The following is a 14,737-nucleotide window of genomic DNA, read 5'->3' as shown; positions in this document are numbered from 1 at the left end:
ACATTTGCCTTCTGATTCAGAGCTACGTTCAGGCATAGGTTCAATATCTTCTTGGGCCAATTAATTATCTGTTTGGGTTTTTTCCGAGGTTTTTCCCACCTGCAAGACGAATCTCAGGTAATGACATGGCGAATTTTCAGCCTCATCTCGCCAAATACCATATCGCTATCACCAATTCAATTGATGCTAATAACCTAGTAGTTGATGCAGCATTGTTAAATAATAAATTTAAAAAAAATTACGTGATCACCAAAGAGGATGAGCATGAGTTCATCGACTTGTTGCATGTATTGCTTGTAGTGCTATTTTGTTCCACAAATTCCGTGAAGATGAAACTGTAAACCTAATTTATCATTGTCTCATCAAAGAAAATATAGCCAATGATTTCTAAGGCAGACATTGAACACCAACAGCCTAACCTTTTCAGAATATAATGGTGTTTGATGAGGGTTTGGAATTGAATGGGTTACATCAGCTTCTTGTCTATGCGGATGACATGAATATGTTAGAAGAAAATCCACAAACGATTAGGGAAAACACGGAAATTTTATTTGAAGCAAGTAAAGAGATAGGTTTGGAAGTAAATCCTGAAATGACGAAGTATATGGTTATGTCTCGTGAACAGAATATTCTATGAAATGGAAATATAAAAATTGGACACTTATCTTTCGAAGAGGTGGAAAATTTTAAATATCTTGGAGCAACAGTAACAAATATAAATGACACTTGGGACGAAATTAAACGCAGAATAAATATGGGAAATGCATGTTATTATTCGGTTCAGAAGCTTTTGTCATCTAGTCTGCTGTCAAAAAATCTGAAAGCTAGAATTTATAAAACAGTTACATTATTGGTTGTTCTGGATGGTTGTGAAACTTGGACTCTTACTTTGAGAGAGGAACAGAGATTAAGGGTGTTTGAGAATAAGGTTCTTAGGAAAATATTTGGGGCTGAAATGGATGAAGTTACAGGAGAATGGAGAAAGTTTACACAACTGCAGAACTGCACCTGATATTTTTAGAAACATTAAATACAGATGTTTGAGATGGGCAGGGCATGTAGCACGTACGGGCAAATCCAGAAATGCATATAATGTATTAATTGGGAGGCCGGAGGGAAAAAGACATTTGGGAAAGCCGAGACGTAGATGGGAGGATAATATTAAAATGGATTTGAGGGAGGTGGGATATGATGATAGAGATTGGATTAATCTTGCACAGGATAGAGACCGATGGTGGGCTTATGTGAGGGCGGCAATGAACCTCCAGGTTCCTTAAAAGCCATTTGTAAGCAAGTGTTTGATGGATAACATTGGGACTTTCGTCAGCCCAGTATCTGTTCTTTCCAGAATCCAGAAATGCATATAATGTATTAGTTGAGAGGCCGGAGGGAAAAAGACATTTGGGAAAGCCGAGACATAGAAGGGAGAATAATATTAAAATGGATTTGAGGGAGGTGGGATATAATGATAGAGACTGGATTAATCTTGCACAGGATAGAGACCGATGATGGGCTTATGTGAGGGCAGCAATGAACCTCCAGGTTCCTTAAAAGCCACTTGTAAGCAAGTGTTTGATGGATAACATGGGGACTTTCGTCAGCCCAGTATCTGTTCCTTCCAGATTTGAGGTGAAATCATGCCTCAACCAAAAACCATGTTGTGAAGAGAATCTCCGGTTTTGACAATAAGAAGAGTCTGGAACCACCAGCAATATTGCACTCTCTTTTCCTTGTCTGGTTCCTTTAATTCTTTCACTGTACGTACTCTGTACAGCTGTATGTCCACATTCTCTGCTGCCCTCCAACATGTACCATATGAGTAGCCTGGCTTCTGGTTTAATCAGCACAATTTCTGTGATGAGTGGATTAAACATTGTTAAACATCATCTACACACTTTTGAGACATTGCAGGATTATGTTCACCATTATAACTGAGGAGAGATTGTTTTCAGCTTTTTTATTAAGGCAGAATTGTTGACTTGCTTGAAACATCATGTACACCAAACTCTCTTTCAAATACTATTTGCATTTCAACCAAGAAATTTGTAATCCAGTAAGTTTAAACCAAATAATCATGTTGTATAAGACAGTACTGCATGTTTGCCAATTTATCACTACATACACTTTTCAAGAATAGGTGATAGTGGATAGTCGATTGTTGTGTTATTTAAGCCGTGACCACCTACGCTGATTTTCCAGAGCTACTACAATAACAAAATTAAATTTCAAGTCTATTCTGACTTCCGTTTACATGGATCACTATGTGTATTCTATATTGATAGGCCAGTTCAAAAGGGAAACAACTCAAAATTTTAAGTTTTTAGAAAACTGCATTTTAAAGTTTCATGTTGCTGTGAAAAATTCAAGGATCATTGAAATTACTCAAAATTCTGTTAATGATGTTTCATACTACTATAAGATCCAATTAAACTGATTTTAATTGGATTTTTCACGACAATATGAAACTTTAAAATGCAGTTATCTCAAAACTTTAAATTCTGAGTTGTTTCTCTTTTGAACTGGTCCGTCAATATATACATATATATATATATATATATATATATATATATATATATATATATACTAGTGGCTTGTGCAGCAAATACTGCAAACTAAATCCATAAGAAGTTCAAATAAAAATTGTTCAGATTTATTTTCAATGAAGAATACCAGACATTTTGAAAGTTATTTGCTTCCATAATAGTGAAACATACTCCCGCTGAATGTTTTTTATGCCAAATACTTTTCCTTGAACCTATCCATCTTCAGTTCCTGAGTTTCAATGCGAAATCGCAATTAACAATGTCAGGACAATCAGTGAGTTTTTCATGTGGGAGTAATGCAGTAGCTATTTCATATCATTGCGGATTGTAGGTGAGAGTTAAGAAAATGTAAGGTTTGTCATGCTTTGAACAAAAGACTTAGCATCTTGGTATAGCTGCTGCATGTTTCGTGAACTACCCTGAAATGCAGATGGCAGAATCACTTTATCCCACTAAGACATCTTGCTTAGGTGATCAAGAGACTACAAAATCTTGTACGCCCCTTATTTTATCAGTAAGTAATACTTTTTGGTCTTTTCTTAGGGAATGTAATTTTTGTGCTTCCTCCAGACAATACTGATCTACCAAATACTGCTGGATTAATTTGTGTAACAATGAATGTTATCCTGTATATTTTCTGTAATAGAGGCTGTTGTGAGGAATCTATTGCTGAGATGCGGAAAATGAGGTGAATGATATGTCAGAGTTGTAGAATCTTATATGCGCCCTAAATAAAATTGTCCATTGTAAATCGTTAGCAGTTTCAGTGTTTCCTTCGTTGCTGGTTGCGGGAAATAAACTTACTCATCACGGTAGCAAGAAGTGAAATGGCATGCTATTTTCCCTACAACAAAATATGCTTGGCAGCGATCACAAATCTAATTGATTAAACCAAAGAAATGTGAAATTAATTTTGATGTAGTTTAAAGACGCAGCATGACTCAATTACTACCAAGGAAAATTATAGAATCAGACATATATCACATTGCCATTAAATACATGAAAAAGATCCACACTACTTGATTAATAACTGTAAAAGTATTTCATTTTTAATAACAATATTGTTACCTTACGTAAGTTTTATAGTTTCCAGTAACATATATATATATATATATATATATATATATATATATATATATATAGCCATTACTCAGTAAATTATAGAAATGAAGATCTAATATGAAATATTCTTTCTCTACATCTACTTCAAGCCTCAAAAGGTTCCACTTTCATATCATCAATATACCATTATGTGTTGCATTAACTATAATAATATTTCATTTTTAATGATAATAATGTCCTCAAACATTAAGTTTTGTAGTTTTTAATATCCAATACATAGCTGTACTCGGAAAACTACAGACCAGAGAATCAAACCTGTAAATTATTTTTTATACGGTATCAAAAAATTATACAAATGAAGATCGACATATTGACATTATGATGTGAAAGAATCTCAGCCATCTGAACTATATGTCAGTAATCCTGTAGGTCATGGCCTTCGTGTAATAGTCTATTGTTTATTGTAGTGTGTTTTTTGTTTTATTCTGAAATGCAATTAATTAGTTCTCAAAACTGACGAAAGATGGATTTTGGAAAGCACGAAAATGATGTACGAAAATTAACATTTCATTAAACATTACTATTTTTCCGAAAAACTATGGGTTCCAAGCTTCAAAATGAGGGGTCATTTATTAAAATCCATTCAGCTGTTTTCCCATAATTTCCATTACCAGTTCAAATTATATATATAGATACTAGTGGCTTGTGCAGCAAATGCTGCAAACCAAGTTCATTAGAAGTTCAAATAAAAATTTTTCAGATTTATTTTCAATGAAAAATACCAGATATTTTGAAATTTGTTTGCTTCCATAATAATGAAACATATTCCCTCTGAATGGTTTTTATGCCAAATACTTTTTCTTGAACCTATGTATCCTATGTACCTTGAGTTTTAACACGAAAATGCAAGTAACAATGTCAGGGCGATCAGTGGGTTTTTCATGTGGGAGTAAAGCAATAACTATTTCAGGTCATTGTGGATTGTAAAAGTCAGGTTTGCTATGCTTTTGAACAATAGACATAGCATCTTGGTATAGCTGCTGCACGTAGAGCTTGAAATGTAGAGGATAAAATAATTTTATCCTGCGAAGAGATCTTGCCGAAATGATAGAGAGACTACAAAATTTTGTAGGGCTCTTATTTTATCAGTAAGTAATACCGTCTTTCCTCAGGAACTGTAATTTTTGGACTTTCTCGAGCCAATACCGAAGAGAATGAATGACGCATATAAATATCTACACCACACCACCATTAAGTATATGAAAAAGACCCAACCCCACTTGATTAATAACTATAAAAATATTTGATTTTTAATAACAATATTATCTTACGTAAGTTTTGTAGTTTTATATATGTCATAATAGCCACCACTCAGTAAATTATAGAAATGAAGATCTAATTTAACACATTCTCTAGGCCTATATCTACTTATATAACCCCAAAGCGTTTCACTTTCATATCATCAGTATAGCATTAATATGTATAATTAAAGAAAAATAGTCACATCATGGCATTAACTGTAATGAAATTTCATTTCTAATGGTAATAATGTCATCAAACCACCTCAAGTTTTGTAGATTTCAATATTCAATACATAGCTGTACTCAGAAAATTACACACAGCAGAATAAGACCTGTAAATTATTTTTAGTAAGTTTTGAAATTTTTAATAATCAATTGAATTTGAACTCTAAATATGTCAGCAATCCTGCAGGTCATGGCCTTCGTGTATTAGCTATTGTATATTGTAGTGTGTGTTTTGTTTTATTCTGAAATCACGGCTGTGCTGAAATGCAATTAGTTCTCAAAACTGAAGAAAGATGGATTTTGGAAAATAGGAAAATAATGTAGGAAAATTGATATTTCACTGAAAACTACTATTTTTCTGAAAAACTTTGGGTTCCAAGCTTCAAAATAAGGGGTCATTTATTAAAATCCGTTCAGCCATTTTCCCGTAATTTCCATTACCAGTTCAAATTATACAACCAGAGTGGACCAAATCCACCAGTGGTCAGTTTGTGGATTAATACAATCTCGGATGAAGAAAACTTAGATTTATTCATTGCCATAACAAACCAAGTCCATAACACATTTGTTACTCGACAGAGGGCAGGATTTTCTAGAGAAGGTGAAGGTTGCTATGCATAAACCAGGAACTTTAAGACTCAATTTCTCAAAATTATTCCAGAAGGACTTTCCACTCTGGTTGTGATCCCCTCATATATCACCTCTGATTGAGGTTCTGGCTGATACATCTATTATCAGGCAGTACATCTCAGTTAATGTTGTGTATCAATGCAATGGAGGAAGAAAGGAACTGGCTACCTTATCCTATTATCTCCTGGCTTAATTCCCTCACGAGTGATGCCTTACTGGTGTCACTTATGAGGTTCCAACCAGTATTCGGACAGCTAACTAAACTGACTAAACACATTAAATTCTGATATGTTTGACTGAAAGGTGAAGGTAAACTGAAATACGTGACAGCTAATTTATTCCTCTGCAAGGTGTCGCTTTCTAATGGCCTTTAAATTTATCTCCTATAAGCACAAGCTGAGCTCGTAGCATAACTCTTGAATGACACCAACATTTGGGTTATTTAAAGGATTTACTGCTTATTAAATGCTTCGTACAATACAAGGTGATTCACGAGGATTTACCGTCACTTACTGGACTTATTTCTGGAGACATTCTGAGCAAAAAATTTCATATAAACATTTGTCCTAATCTCAATATTTTCAAAGTTACGTTAATTTGAAGTTAGCAAAATGCCTTTTTTTTTTTTTACGGGTAAAAAGATATTACAAATAGAGAATGAACTATTCAGAAGTGTCATTTCTTTTATTGGCTAGTGTTCTGAAGCTAAAACTCTGTGGTAATTGCTTTCTACAGATTTTGTTTTTCAACTTTTTAGCTAAAAATGACATCATTCTTACCCACTTATCACAAAAATTGTTACAAATCATACGACTTTAGGAGCTTGATTCTTTACAGTTTAATTATGCATTCTAATGTACAGTCTTAAAGAATTTACAAAAATGGCATGATTTGTAATAATTGTTGTAATAAATGCGTAAGAAAATGTAATTTTGTAGTTAAAAAACTAAAAAAAAATTCTGTACGAAGCAACTATGGAATTCACAACACACTTTTAGCTTCAGTATACTAGCTAACTAAAGAAATTATACTCCTGAATAGTTCATTCTTTATCTGTAATATTCTTTTACCCTAAAAACTCAAGAATAATGGTATTTTACAAACAACTTTAAATTAGTGTAATTCTGAAAATATTGAGATTAGGACAAATGTTTATATGAAATTTTTTGCTCAGAATGTCTTCAGAAATAAGCTCCGTAAGGAATGGTAAATCCTCATGAATCACCCTGTATATATGCATTATGGTACAAATAAAATTAAATGGAAACACCAGCAAATTCACTTGTATTTCGCGTAACATTATCAATAGTGACTTCAGGGTATTTCTCAGTCAACTTATAAAATACATTTAGTACAATTCTCTTCTCATCACTTGTTAAAAGCTTTCCCTGGCGATGTTTCTTACAGAAAGCCATATAATTTGCGACAACCAATTTCCACCTGTCTGATTTCATTTTTAAAAGAAACTGAGGTTTCCGATAAACTCACTGCAAGGTGATGACAATTTCAGATTACATTTTCAATATTGAACTGTTCACTAATCTTAACTGTTTTCCGTAAAGCATTCAATACTTGGGTATTAAAATTCGCGTAATATGTAAATTTCACAATATCATAGAAACTAAACAAATTGTAGTACCGGTAACTGAAAACAAATTGGAAGCTATAGACAGAGTATTAACAGAAGGACACTCACTGCTTGAAAATATTAAATTCCAATTTCAACCATAAACCATATAGCATAAATTACTGGAAAAAAAAAAAATAGTGGAAAACTACATTACATTTTCACTAGTCACATTACTTCTCTGATAGCCAATGGGAGAGTTTCGTATCTACAGTATTACTTTTGTTCACCTCCACCTTTTAGTAAGAGTGGCAGAAGAAATATATCTATCTTGATAGCAACAGTGATTCTGTAACACATATGGTTTTTTCCTAAACATGAAAACCTTATAACATTTTATTACACATGGATTTGTAGACTTAGCTGTTATTAAATGCACAATGATTAATTTCACTTACCATCTCTGTGGAAACAGAGCGCATGCCACAGGGACCATGAAGATGAGGCTGCAAATAAAACAAGCACCATTATGATTGTATCTTACTTCAACACTAAATATTTCATGTACAGAGATATGTTTGCAAAAGCCTTTCTCTCCACCACCATTGCACCCTTCTCAACTATAGCATTAACAGATGTTGCTTTCATTCAGAAGACCAAACGAATGTATTCAGTGTATTATTGTGTAGTGATATTGTAAAAAAGCTAGTCTTCAACAACGAATTTTTATTTGTTAGACAATTAGATAGATAGTTGGGTTTAAAAAGGGCGCTTCAGCTACTATGGCTATTTGCACCCTTATCTAAAATTCTTCATAAAACAAAGACACAAATAATACAGTAATCAGAGTGCTAAAAGAAATAAAAAGCGTTGTCACGTTAGGCAATTATTTTGTAATCTTAATTAAGAAAGTAAAACAGAAAATAAATTTCCGAATTCTCCAGTTCCCCTCAAAATAACAACACACAGGTACCGATTTATGGCCAAAAATCGAGTGACTGAGTTTGTATCACATGAAAAAATAATGGAAAGAGGAACACATGTCTTGACACATTGAATGCCACTTGATATCTACTATTGTCATGTTTATCTTGTGCCATATGCCGATGATGCACATGAACATCATGTTAGTTTTTTTTCTTCGTTACCCGAGCATTATTCCGTCAGTATTTCGGTACAGCAATTTTAGTAATTGGAAAGGTACTGCCACTTGGATTTTATCTTCCATCCCTGTAAGTGAATAGAATATGGATGAAGAATTAGATTATTTTTTTTAAACACCTCCCGTCCTTCAAATGCAAAAACATCCCAGACTGACACAACTTGCAGTGAAATTAAGTTAGGCCTAGTTAGTTATGTGTCAAGCAAAAAATTCAGTGTATGATTTTTTTTCGTAAAGAAAGTACGAAGCATATTTACAGGGTGATTCACGAGGATTTACTGTCACTTACGGAGCTTATTTTCGAAGACATTCTAAGCAAAAAATTTCATATAAACGTTTGTCCTAATATCAATACTTTCAGAGTTACACTAATTTGAAGTTCTTAGTAAAATACCTTTTTTCTTTAGAAGGGTAAAAAAATATTACAAATAGAGAATGAACTATTCTGAAGTGTCATTTCTTTAATTGGCTAGTGTTCTGAAGCAAAAAAATGTGTTGTTAATTGTTTTGTACAGATTTTGTTTTTCAATTTTTAACTAAAAATGACATCAATCTTACGCACTTATCACAAAAATTGTTACAAATCATACGACTTTCGGAACTTGATTCTCTACAGTTTAATTATGCATCCTAATGTACAGTCTTAAAGAATTTACAAGAGTGGCCTGATTTGTAACAATTGCTGTGATAAATACGTAAGGAAATGTAATTTTGTAGTTAAAAATCGAAAAAAAATTCTGCACGAAACAAGTATAAGATTCACAACATATTTTTAGCTTCAGAATATTATATATTATTTCAGTGTACCGAAGTACATATGATATTTCCATGTAGATATTCTGCGTCATCATACGATGAAAGAGTAAAGGAACGGAGAAAAATTCTCTCCGGCGCCAGGATTTGAACCCGGGTTTTCAGCTCTACGTGCTGATGCTTTATCCACTAAGCCACACCGGATACAACCCCGACGTCGGACAGAATTGTTTCTGATTGAGTTCCAACTCTTGGGTTCCCTCTAGTGGCCGTCCTTTGCACTACGTCATAGATGTCTATGAACATAGGACCGAAGTCCACACATGTACTGAGGTGCACTCGTTATGAGTGACTAGTTGGCTGGGATCCGATGGAATAAGCGCCGTCTTAAATCACTTCGTGATTTACGCATATCATATATTATTTCAATGTACCGAAGTACATATGATATTTCCATGCAGATATTCTGCGTCATCATACGATGAAAGAGTAATGGAACGGAGAAAAATTCTCTCCGGCGCCGGGATTTGAACCCGGGTTTTCAGCTCTACGTGCTGATGCTTTATCCACTAAGCCACACCGGATACAACCCCGACGTCGGACAGAATTGTCTCTGATTGAGTTCCAACTCTTGGGTTCCCTCTAGTGGCCGCCTTCTGCACTACGTCATAGATGTCTATGAACATAGGACCGAAGTCCACACATGTGCTGAGGTGCACTCGTTATGAGTGACTAGTTGGCTGGGATCCGACGGAATAAGCGCCGTCTTAAATCACTTCGTGATTTACGCATATCATATATTATTTCAATGTACCGAAGTACATATGATATTTCCATGCAGATATTCTGCGTCATCATACGATGAAAGAGAATATTAGCTAATTAAAGAAATGACACTCCTGAACACTTCGTTCTTTATCTGTAATATTCTTTTACCCTTAAAACTCAAGAATAATGATATTTTGCAAACAACTTCAAATTAGTGTAACTCTGAAAGTATTGAGAATAGAACAAATGTTTATATGACATTTTTGCTCAGAATGTCTTCGGAAATAAGCTCTGTAAGGGAGGTAAATCCTCGTGAATCACCCTGTGTGTGTGTGTGTGTGTGTGTGTGTGTGTGTGTGTGTGTATCAACTGGCACTCCACATGGTAATAATTACTCAATGTCTATGACATTTACGAGGACCATCCATAAAGTAAGTTTCCCTGGGCCGTTTACAGAAAGAAAACACAATTTCATGAAAAGATTTCTTGCAACAGACACAGCAATTATTGACCTATTTTTCAACATATTTCCACTGAAATTGAGGCACTTGTCATACCGTGGGATCAACTTTTGTATTCCTATGCATCTGTTGCAATAAATCTTTCTATGAAATTGTGTTTTCTTTCTATACAAGGCCCCACGGAAACTTACTTTCAGGACGCGCCTCGTATTAGTGTCATCGAGATTTCATGCAACATCTGTATGCGAAAATTATAAATCGTCAGTTTACGAGCAAAACACATTATGTCAAAAATATTACTTCTGAGAAAAAGGCGTTTTTGTTCTGACAAAACTGAATCCTCAAAATATTATTATTTTTAGTAAGTTGTTTCTCTTTAAGTGCACTTCATTTTCCAATTCTAAGTTTATACACACATATTATGTATACTATATCCATCTTTTTCTCAGAAGTAATATTTTTATAGTGTATTTTGCTTGTAAACCAATGATATAATAAAAATTATTTCTAGTGACTTATTTGACAAACAATGGGAAAGATAGATGATCTTTTTATGAAGATTAAAAAGTAATTTCATTGTATGTGTTAATTGTGATGAAGGGAATAAGAGTATTGGTGAAAGTGTGATAAATTGTAATTGGTTAAAAAGTGGACTTAAATAATTATATTGCTAGGGGATGGGGACAAATGAAATAATCGAAAGAGTGGTAGAATGCAGCGAACACTAGAGAAGGACGTGATCTGGTCGAGAGAATCCAAAGTGTGGAAATGTGCGCGAAATTCTTATTAGAAATATGTGAATGAACTGTAATAAAGATAAGGGTGGTAGTATTATACAATCGACTTGCAAAACGAATAACAGTTAAGACTAATATGTGTCAATAGGATGCCCCAGATATTGACTGATAAAATGAGAAAATTCGTCCGTTATTACGCGGTTACAAATGAAGGGACAAAGCTGTAATTGTAATACCAATAGTAACGAAGGTCTAGTTCTAATAGTTAAGCAATAGTTAATTAGAGTACCTAAAGGATTAATACGTAGGACGTCACTATCACGTATATGCTTTGACAACGGTATGTAAATGTAAGTATAGCTATGGTGAGTACCTGTATACAGCAATGTGAAGGTGCACCATTACTTGTATGATTTTTTTGATGACATTAAATATATATCATATATATATATATATATATCATATTTGACAAACAAACAAACAAACAAACAAACAAACAAAAGCGCATTGATTCCTTTGCAAAGATTTTGTCTTAGTTAAGGAAGCAGCAAACATGTTAAAAGAGGAAAAACTGGACGAAAATTATGCTCGATTATATGTATATCAATACTCGCAAAATCATTACTCCATTGGACATAATATGATTTTCCACACCAAACAATACTGCTTAAAATATTCCACCCCCCCCCCCCCCCACCAATGCAACAGGTTGGTTTCAATATTTCTGGTCTTCCCTCCTGACGTGGCTTATACAGTATGTAATCCACTTCTGAGGTTGAGACACCTGGAAGACAGCGTTATGTTGTCTCAATGTATGGTAGGATGATCATGTATGATTATGTAGCATCAGGAGAGGTCTTAAATACACACTTACCCTAAATTCCAGACCATGGACGAACAGAGAAACAGTTCCCTTTGAGGAAAAATTCCTGTGCTCTAACTGATAATCGAACCCAGGACCTCATGAACTGTGGCCAGAAACTCTGACCACTAGACCAAGAGGCTGGTCTTAAAATTAATAAATAGAATATTTAACGTGAAAAATGTACCAGTTTTCGAGTAACAATATTCCAAAAACTCGAGTTCATACGTCATTTCGATTTTCTACTGTCAATGAAAATTATGTACGGGGTTAATTTTTTAATCGTGAGAGTGGTTTACAATTTACAAGAAGACAGCTCGTCACTCAAGGAGACAGTATCTATTATGCCAGATATGGAAGTTAAAGGCATATGTAAAGAACTTTTTTTTCTTTACATGAAGATGGGGCTCAAAGGAATCCAAGGCTTATTGTGCCTTTCCACTCCTTTATGTGGGAATGGTTGTTTAAATCTGAATAACTGATTTCTCATAGATATATATATATATATATATATCTCATGACTTAGTTATGTGGTGCCATCTGTTGATTCAGCCATGCAGGCTCAAGATCAAGTGAAGTCCTGCTAGAGTGTCTTTTCAACTCCTTGAGAGCATACTACACCTTCTCAGACTGATGCCATCTGTATGTGAGTTAACAATCTACACCATACTGCATCATTTTGGGTAGATACTATTGAAATGATTAAGAATATTGAAGGGTGATGGAGAGAAACAGGAGAACCTAAGAAAAATTCTCAGGAACCTTGAGTTTGTCCTCCACAAATATGACTCTCAGAATTTGAACCGAGATCCACAGTCACTGTACGCCAGTTCTCAGCAATTGAGCTACCAAGGAGGTGTTTCCATACAACTTTTTAAAACTAGTTTATTAATGCCAGCGAAATGAGTCCAGCATCGAAAGTTACCCAGCATTGCCTCTTAATGGGTTGAGGGAAAACTCCAGAAAAACTTAAACTAAGTAACTTATCCCAACGACGATTTGAACCCGGGTCTGAGCATTTCATGGTTAGGCATGTTGTTACTCCACAACTGTTACTGTGAACCTACTTACGAGGGTTGTTTGAGAAGTTCTCAGAATCACCAATAAAAGTCACCGCTAGCACAACCTGGTTCTCGCGTAATGATTAGACATCTTTCATGAGTAAACATGTGGCACATCAGTACTCTGGGTAGAGAGCTGTGATGCAGACACCTATCTATTGTTTTTCCCGTGTAGTGATTTGTGAAGATGGAAAGAACCGAGATTCGAGCATTGATTCGAGTACTGGTACTTCGTGAACATAGGTATGAAAGCAAATGAAATTCATGCCGATTTTCATAACACACTGGGAGACTCTGCTCCTTCATATTCAACTGTTGCCAAGTGGACCAACGAGTTTAAACTTAGTCGGGAGAGTTTAGAAGATGATCTGCGTAGTGGTCAGCCAAGATGTGTCACTACCCCAGAAATTATTGCAAAAGTGCAAATGGTCTTGGAGGATCACCAACTGAAAGTACGAGAAATTGCTGAAGCTGTAGGAATGTCATCTGAACAGGCATATCACATTTTTACTGAGAAATTAGGTATGAAAAAATTATCTGCTAGATGGGTGCCGCGACTGTTAACACAGGATCAAAAATGCATCAGAGTGCAAATGGCTGAACAACATTTGGCCTGTTTTCAGAAAAACCAACAAGATTTTTTGCGTCGGTTTGGCATCAGTTTTCTCGGATGCGAAAGGGATTCTGTTGATAGATTATCTTCCCACTGGTCAAACAATTACGGGACAATACTACACTAACCTCCTGGACCAACTACAACAAAAGATACGCGAAAAAGGCCAGGTTTAGCAAGGAAAAAGGTCCTATTCCATCAAGACAATGCCATGGATGAATATATAACAGGATGTGAAACTGCGGTCAGCACCATCTGACGGGAGGAGGTTCAAATAAGATTATCAGTGCCTGACATCATGGGTGGTGAACATTAGAACTACGTGTTGGGTAGATTACCCAGAGTTCTCTATTTATCCGTTCATTCAAGATGAACAGACGATGCTCGAGAAGACAAGATGGCAGCCAGATTTTTGCTAATGAGTGGACATAAAGTGATACTATGTGTGTGTATAAGCAGTGTACGTTAAACAGTGATGTTTATGGACGTTGTAAAAATAGTGTTGTTGAATGTATTATAAAGTAATAGTAATATAATAAATTGAACTATCTAAGTAGTTCTTGCAGACTTTTCCATTGCGCTGTACTCTAAATACTCAAAGAATACAATCCCAATTATCTAACCTTTTGCTTTATTTTCTGTCTCTGTCTGGTTATATTTTAATTGGATAAGGTAAAATAGATCGTCTCTTTTATCTTCCTGTTGGCTCCGGTAAGAATTTTCAGTGGAAGATGGTGTGAGAAATAAAAATGTAAATGTTTTATTTTAAATTGGGTTAGTTGTGAGAGAGTGAGAGGTAAGGAATATTTTCTGCATAGTTTAACATTTTCGTCACCAGATGCGCTGCTAAATGCATAGAGTAATTAGTTTTTATTTTCGCTACTTGGTGCGCTGCTAGATGTAATAAGTTCTCCACCATCCAACAGATGGCACTAAGATCAGTTTCTATGTTAACGCTTCTAGCATGTGTTATGGGAAACTCAGTAAGTTTC

The 14,737-nt window shown here is 34.8% G+C and overlaps 1 protein-coding gene across 2 annotated transcripts in view; it reads right to left on the bottom strand.

Moving 5' to 3' along the window:
- Nucleotides 1-14,737, bottom strand: part of Sfxn2 (sideroflexin 2) — a 90,035-nt gene that overhangs the window by 43,772 nt on the left and 31,526 nt on the right. For both annotated transcript variants that reach the window (XR_011330910.1, XM_069818005.1), the window contains exon 7: nt 7,787-7,834. Coding sequence is in view for 1 of the 2 variants with exons in the window: in XM_069818005.1 (XP_069674106.1) it covers nt 7,787-7,834 (48 nt within the window). In the remaining variant the exon portion in view is untranslated. The remainder of the gene's footprint in view (nt 1-7,786; nt 7,835-14,737) is intronic.

This window comes from Periplaneta americana, chromosome 2 (genome assembly GCF_040183065.1).
Source record: "Periplaneta americana isolate PAMFEO1 chromosome 2, P.americana_PAMFEO1_priV1, whole genome shotgun sequence".
Lineage (NCBI taxonomy): Eukaryota > Metazoa > Arthropoda > Insecta > Blattodea > Blattidae > Periplaneta > Periplaneta americana.
Note: the sequence above shows the minus strand (reverse complement) of the source record. Positions and strands in the feature narration are given on the sequence as shown.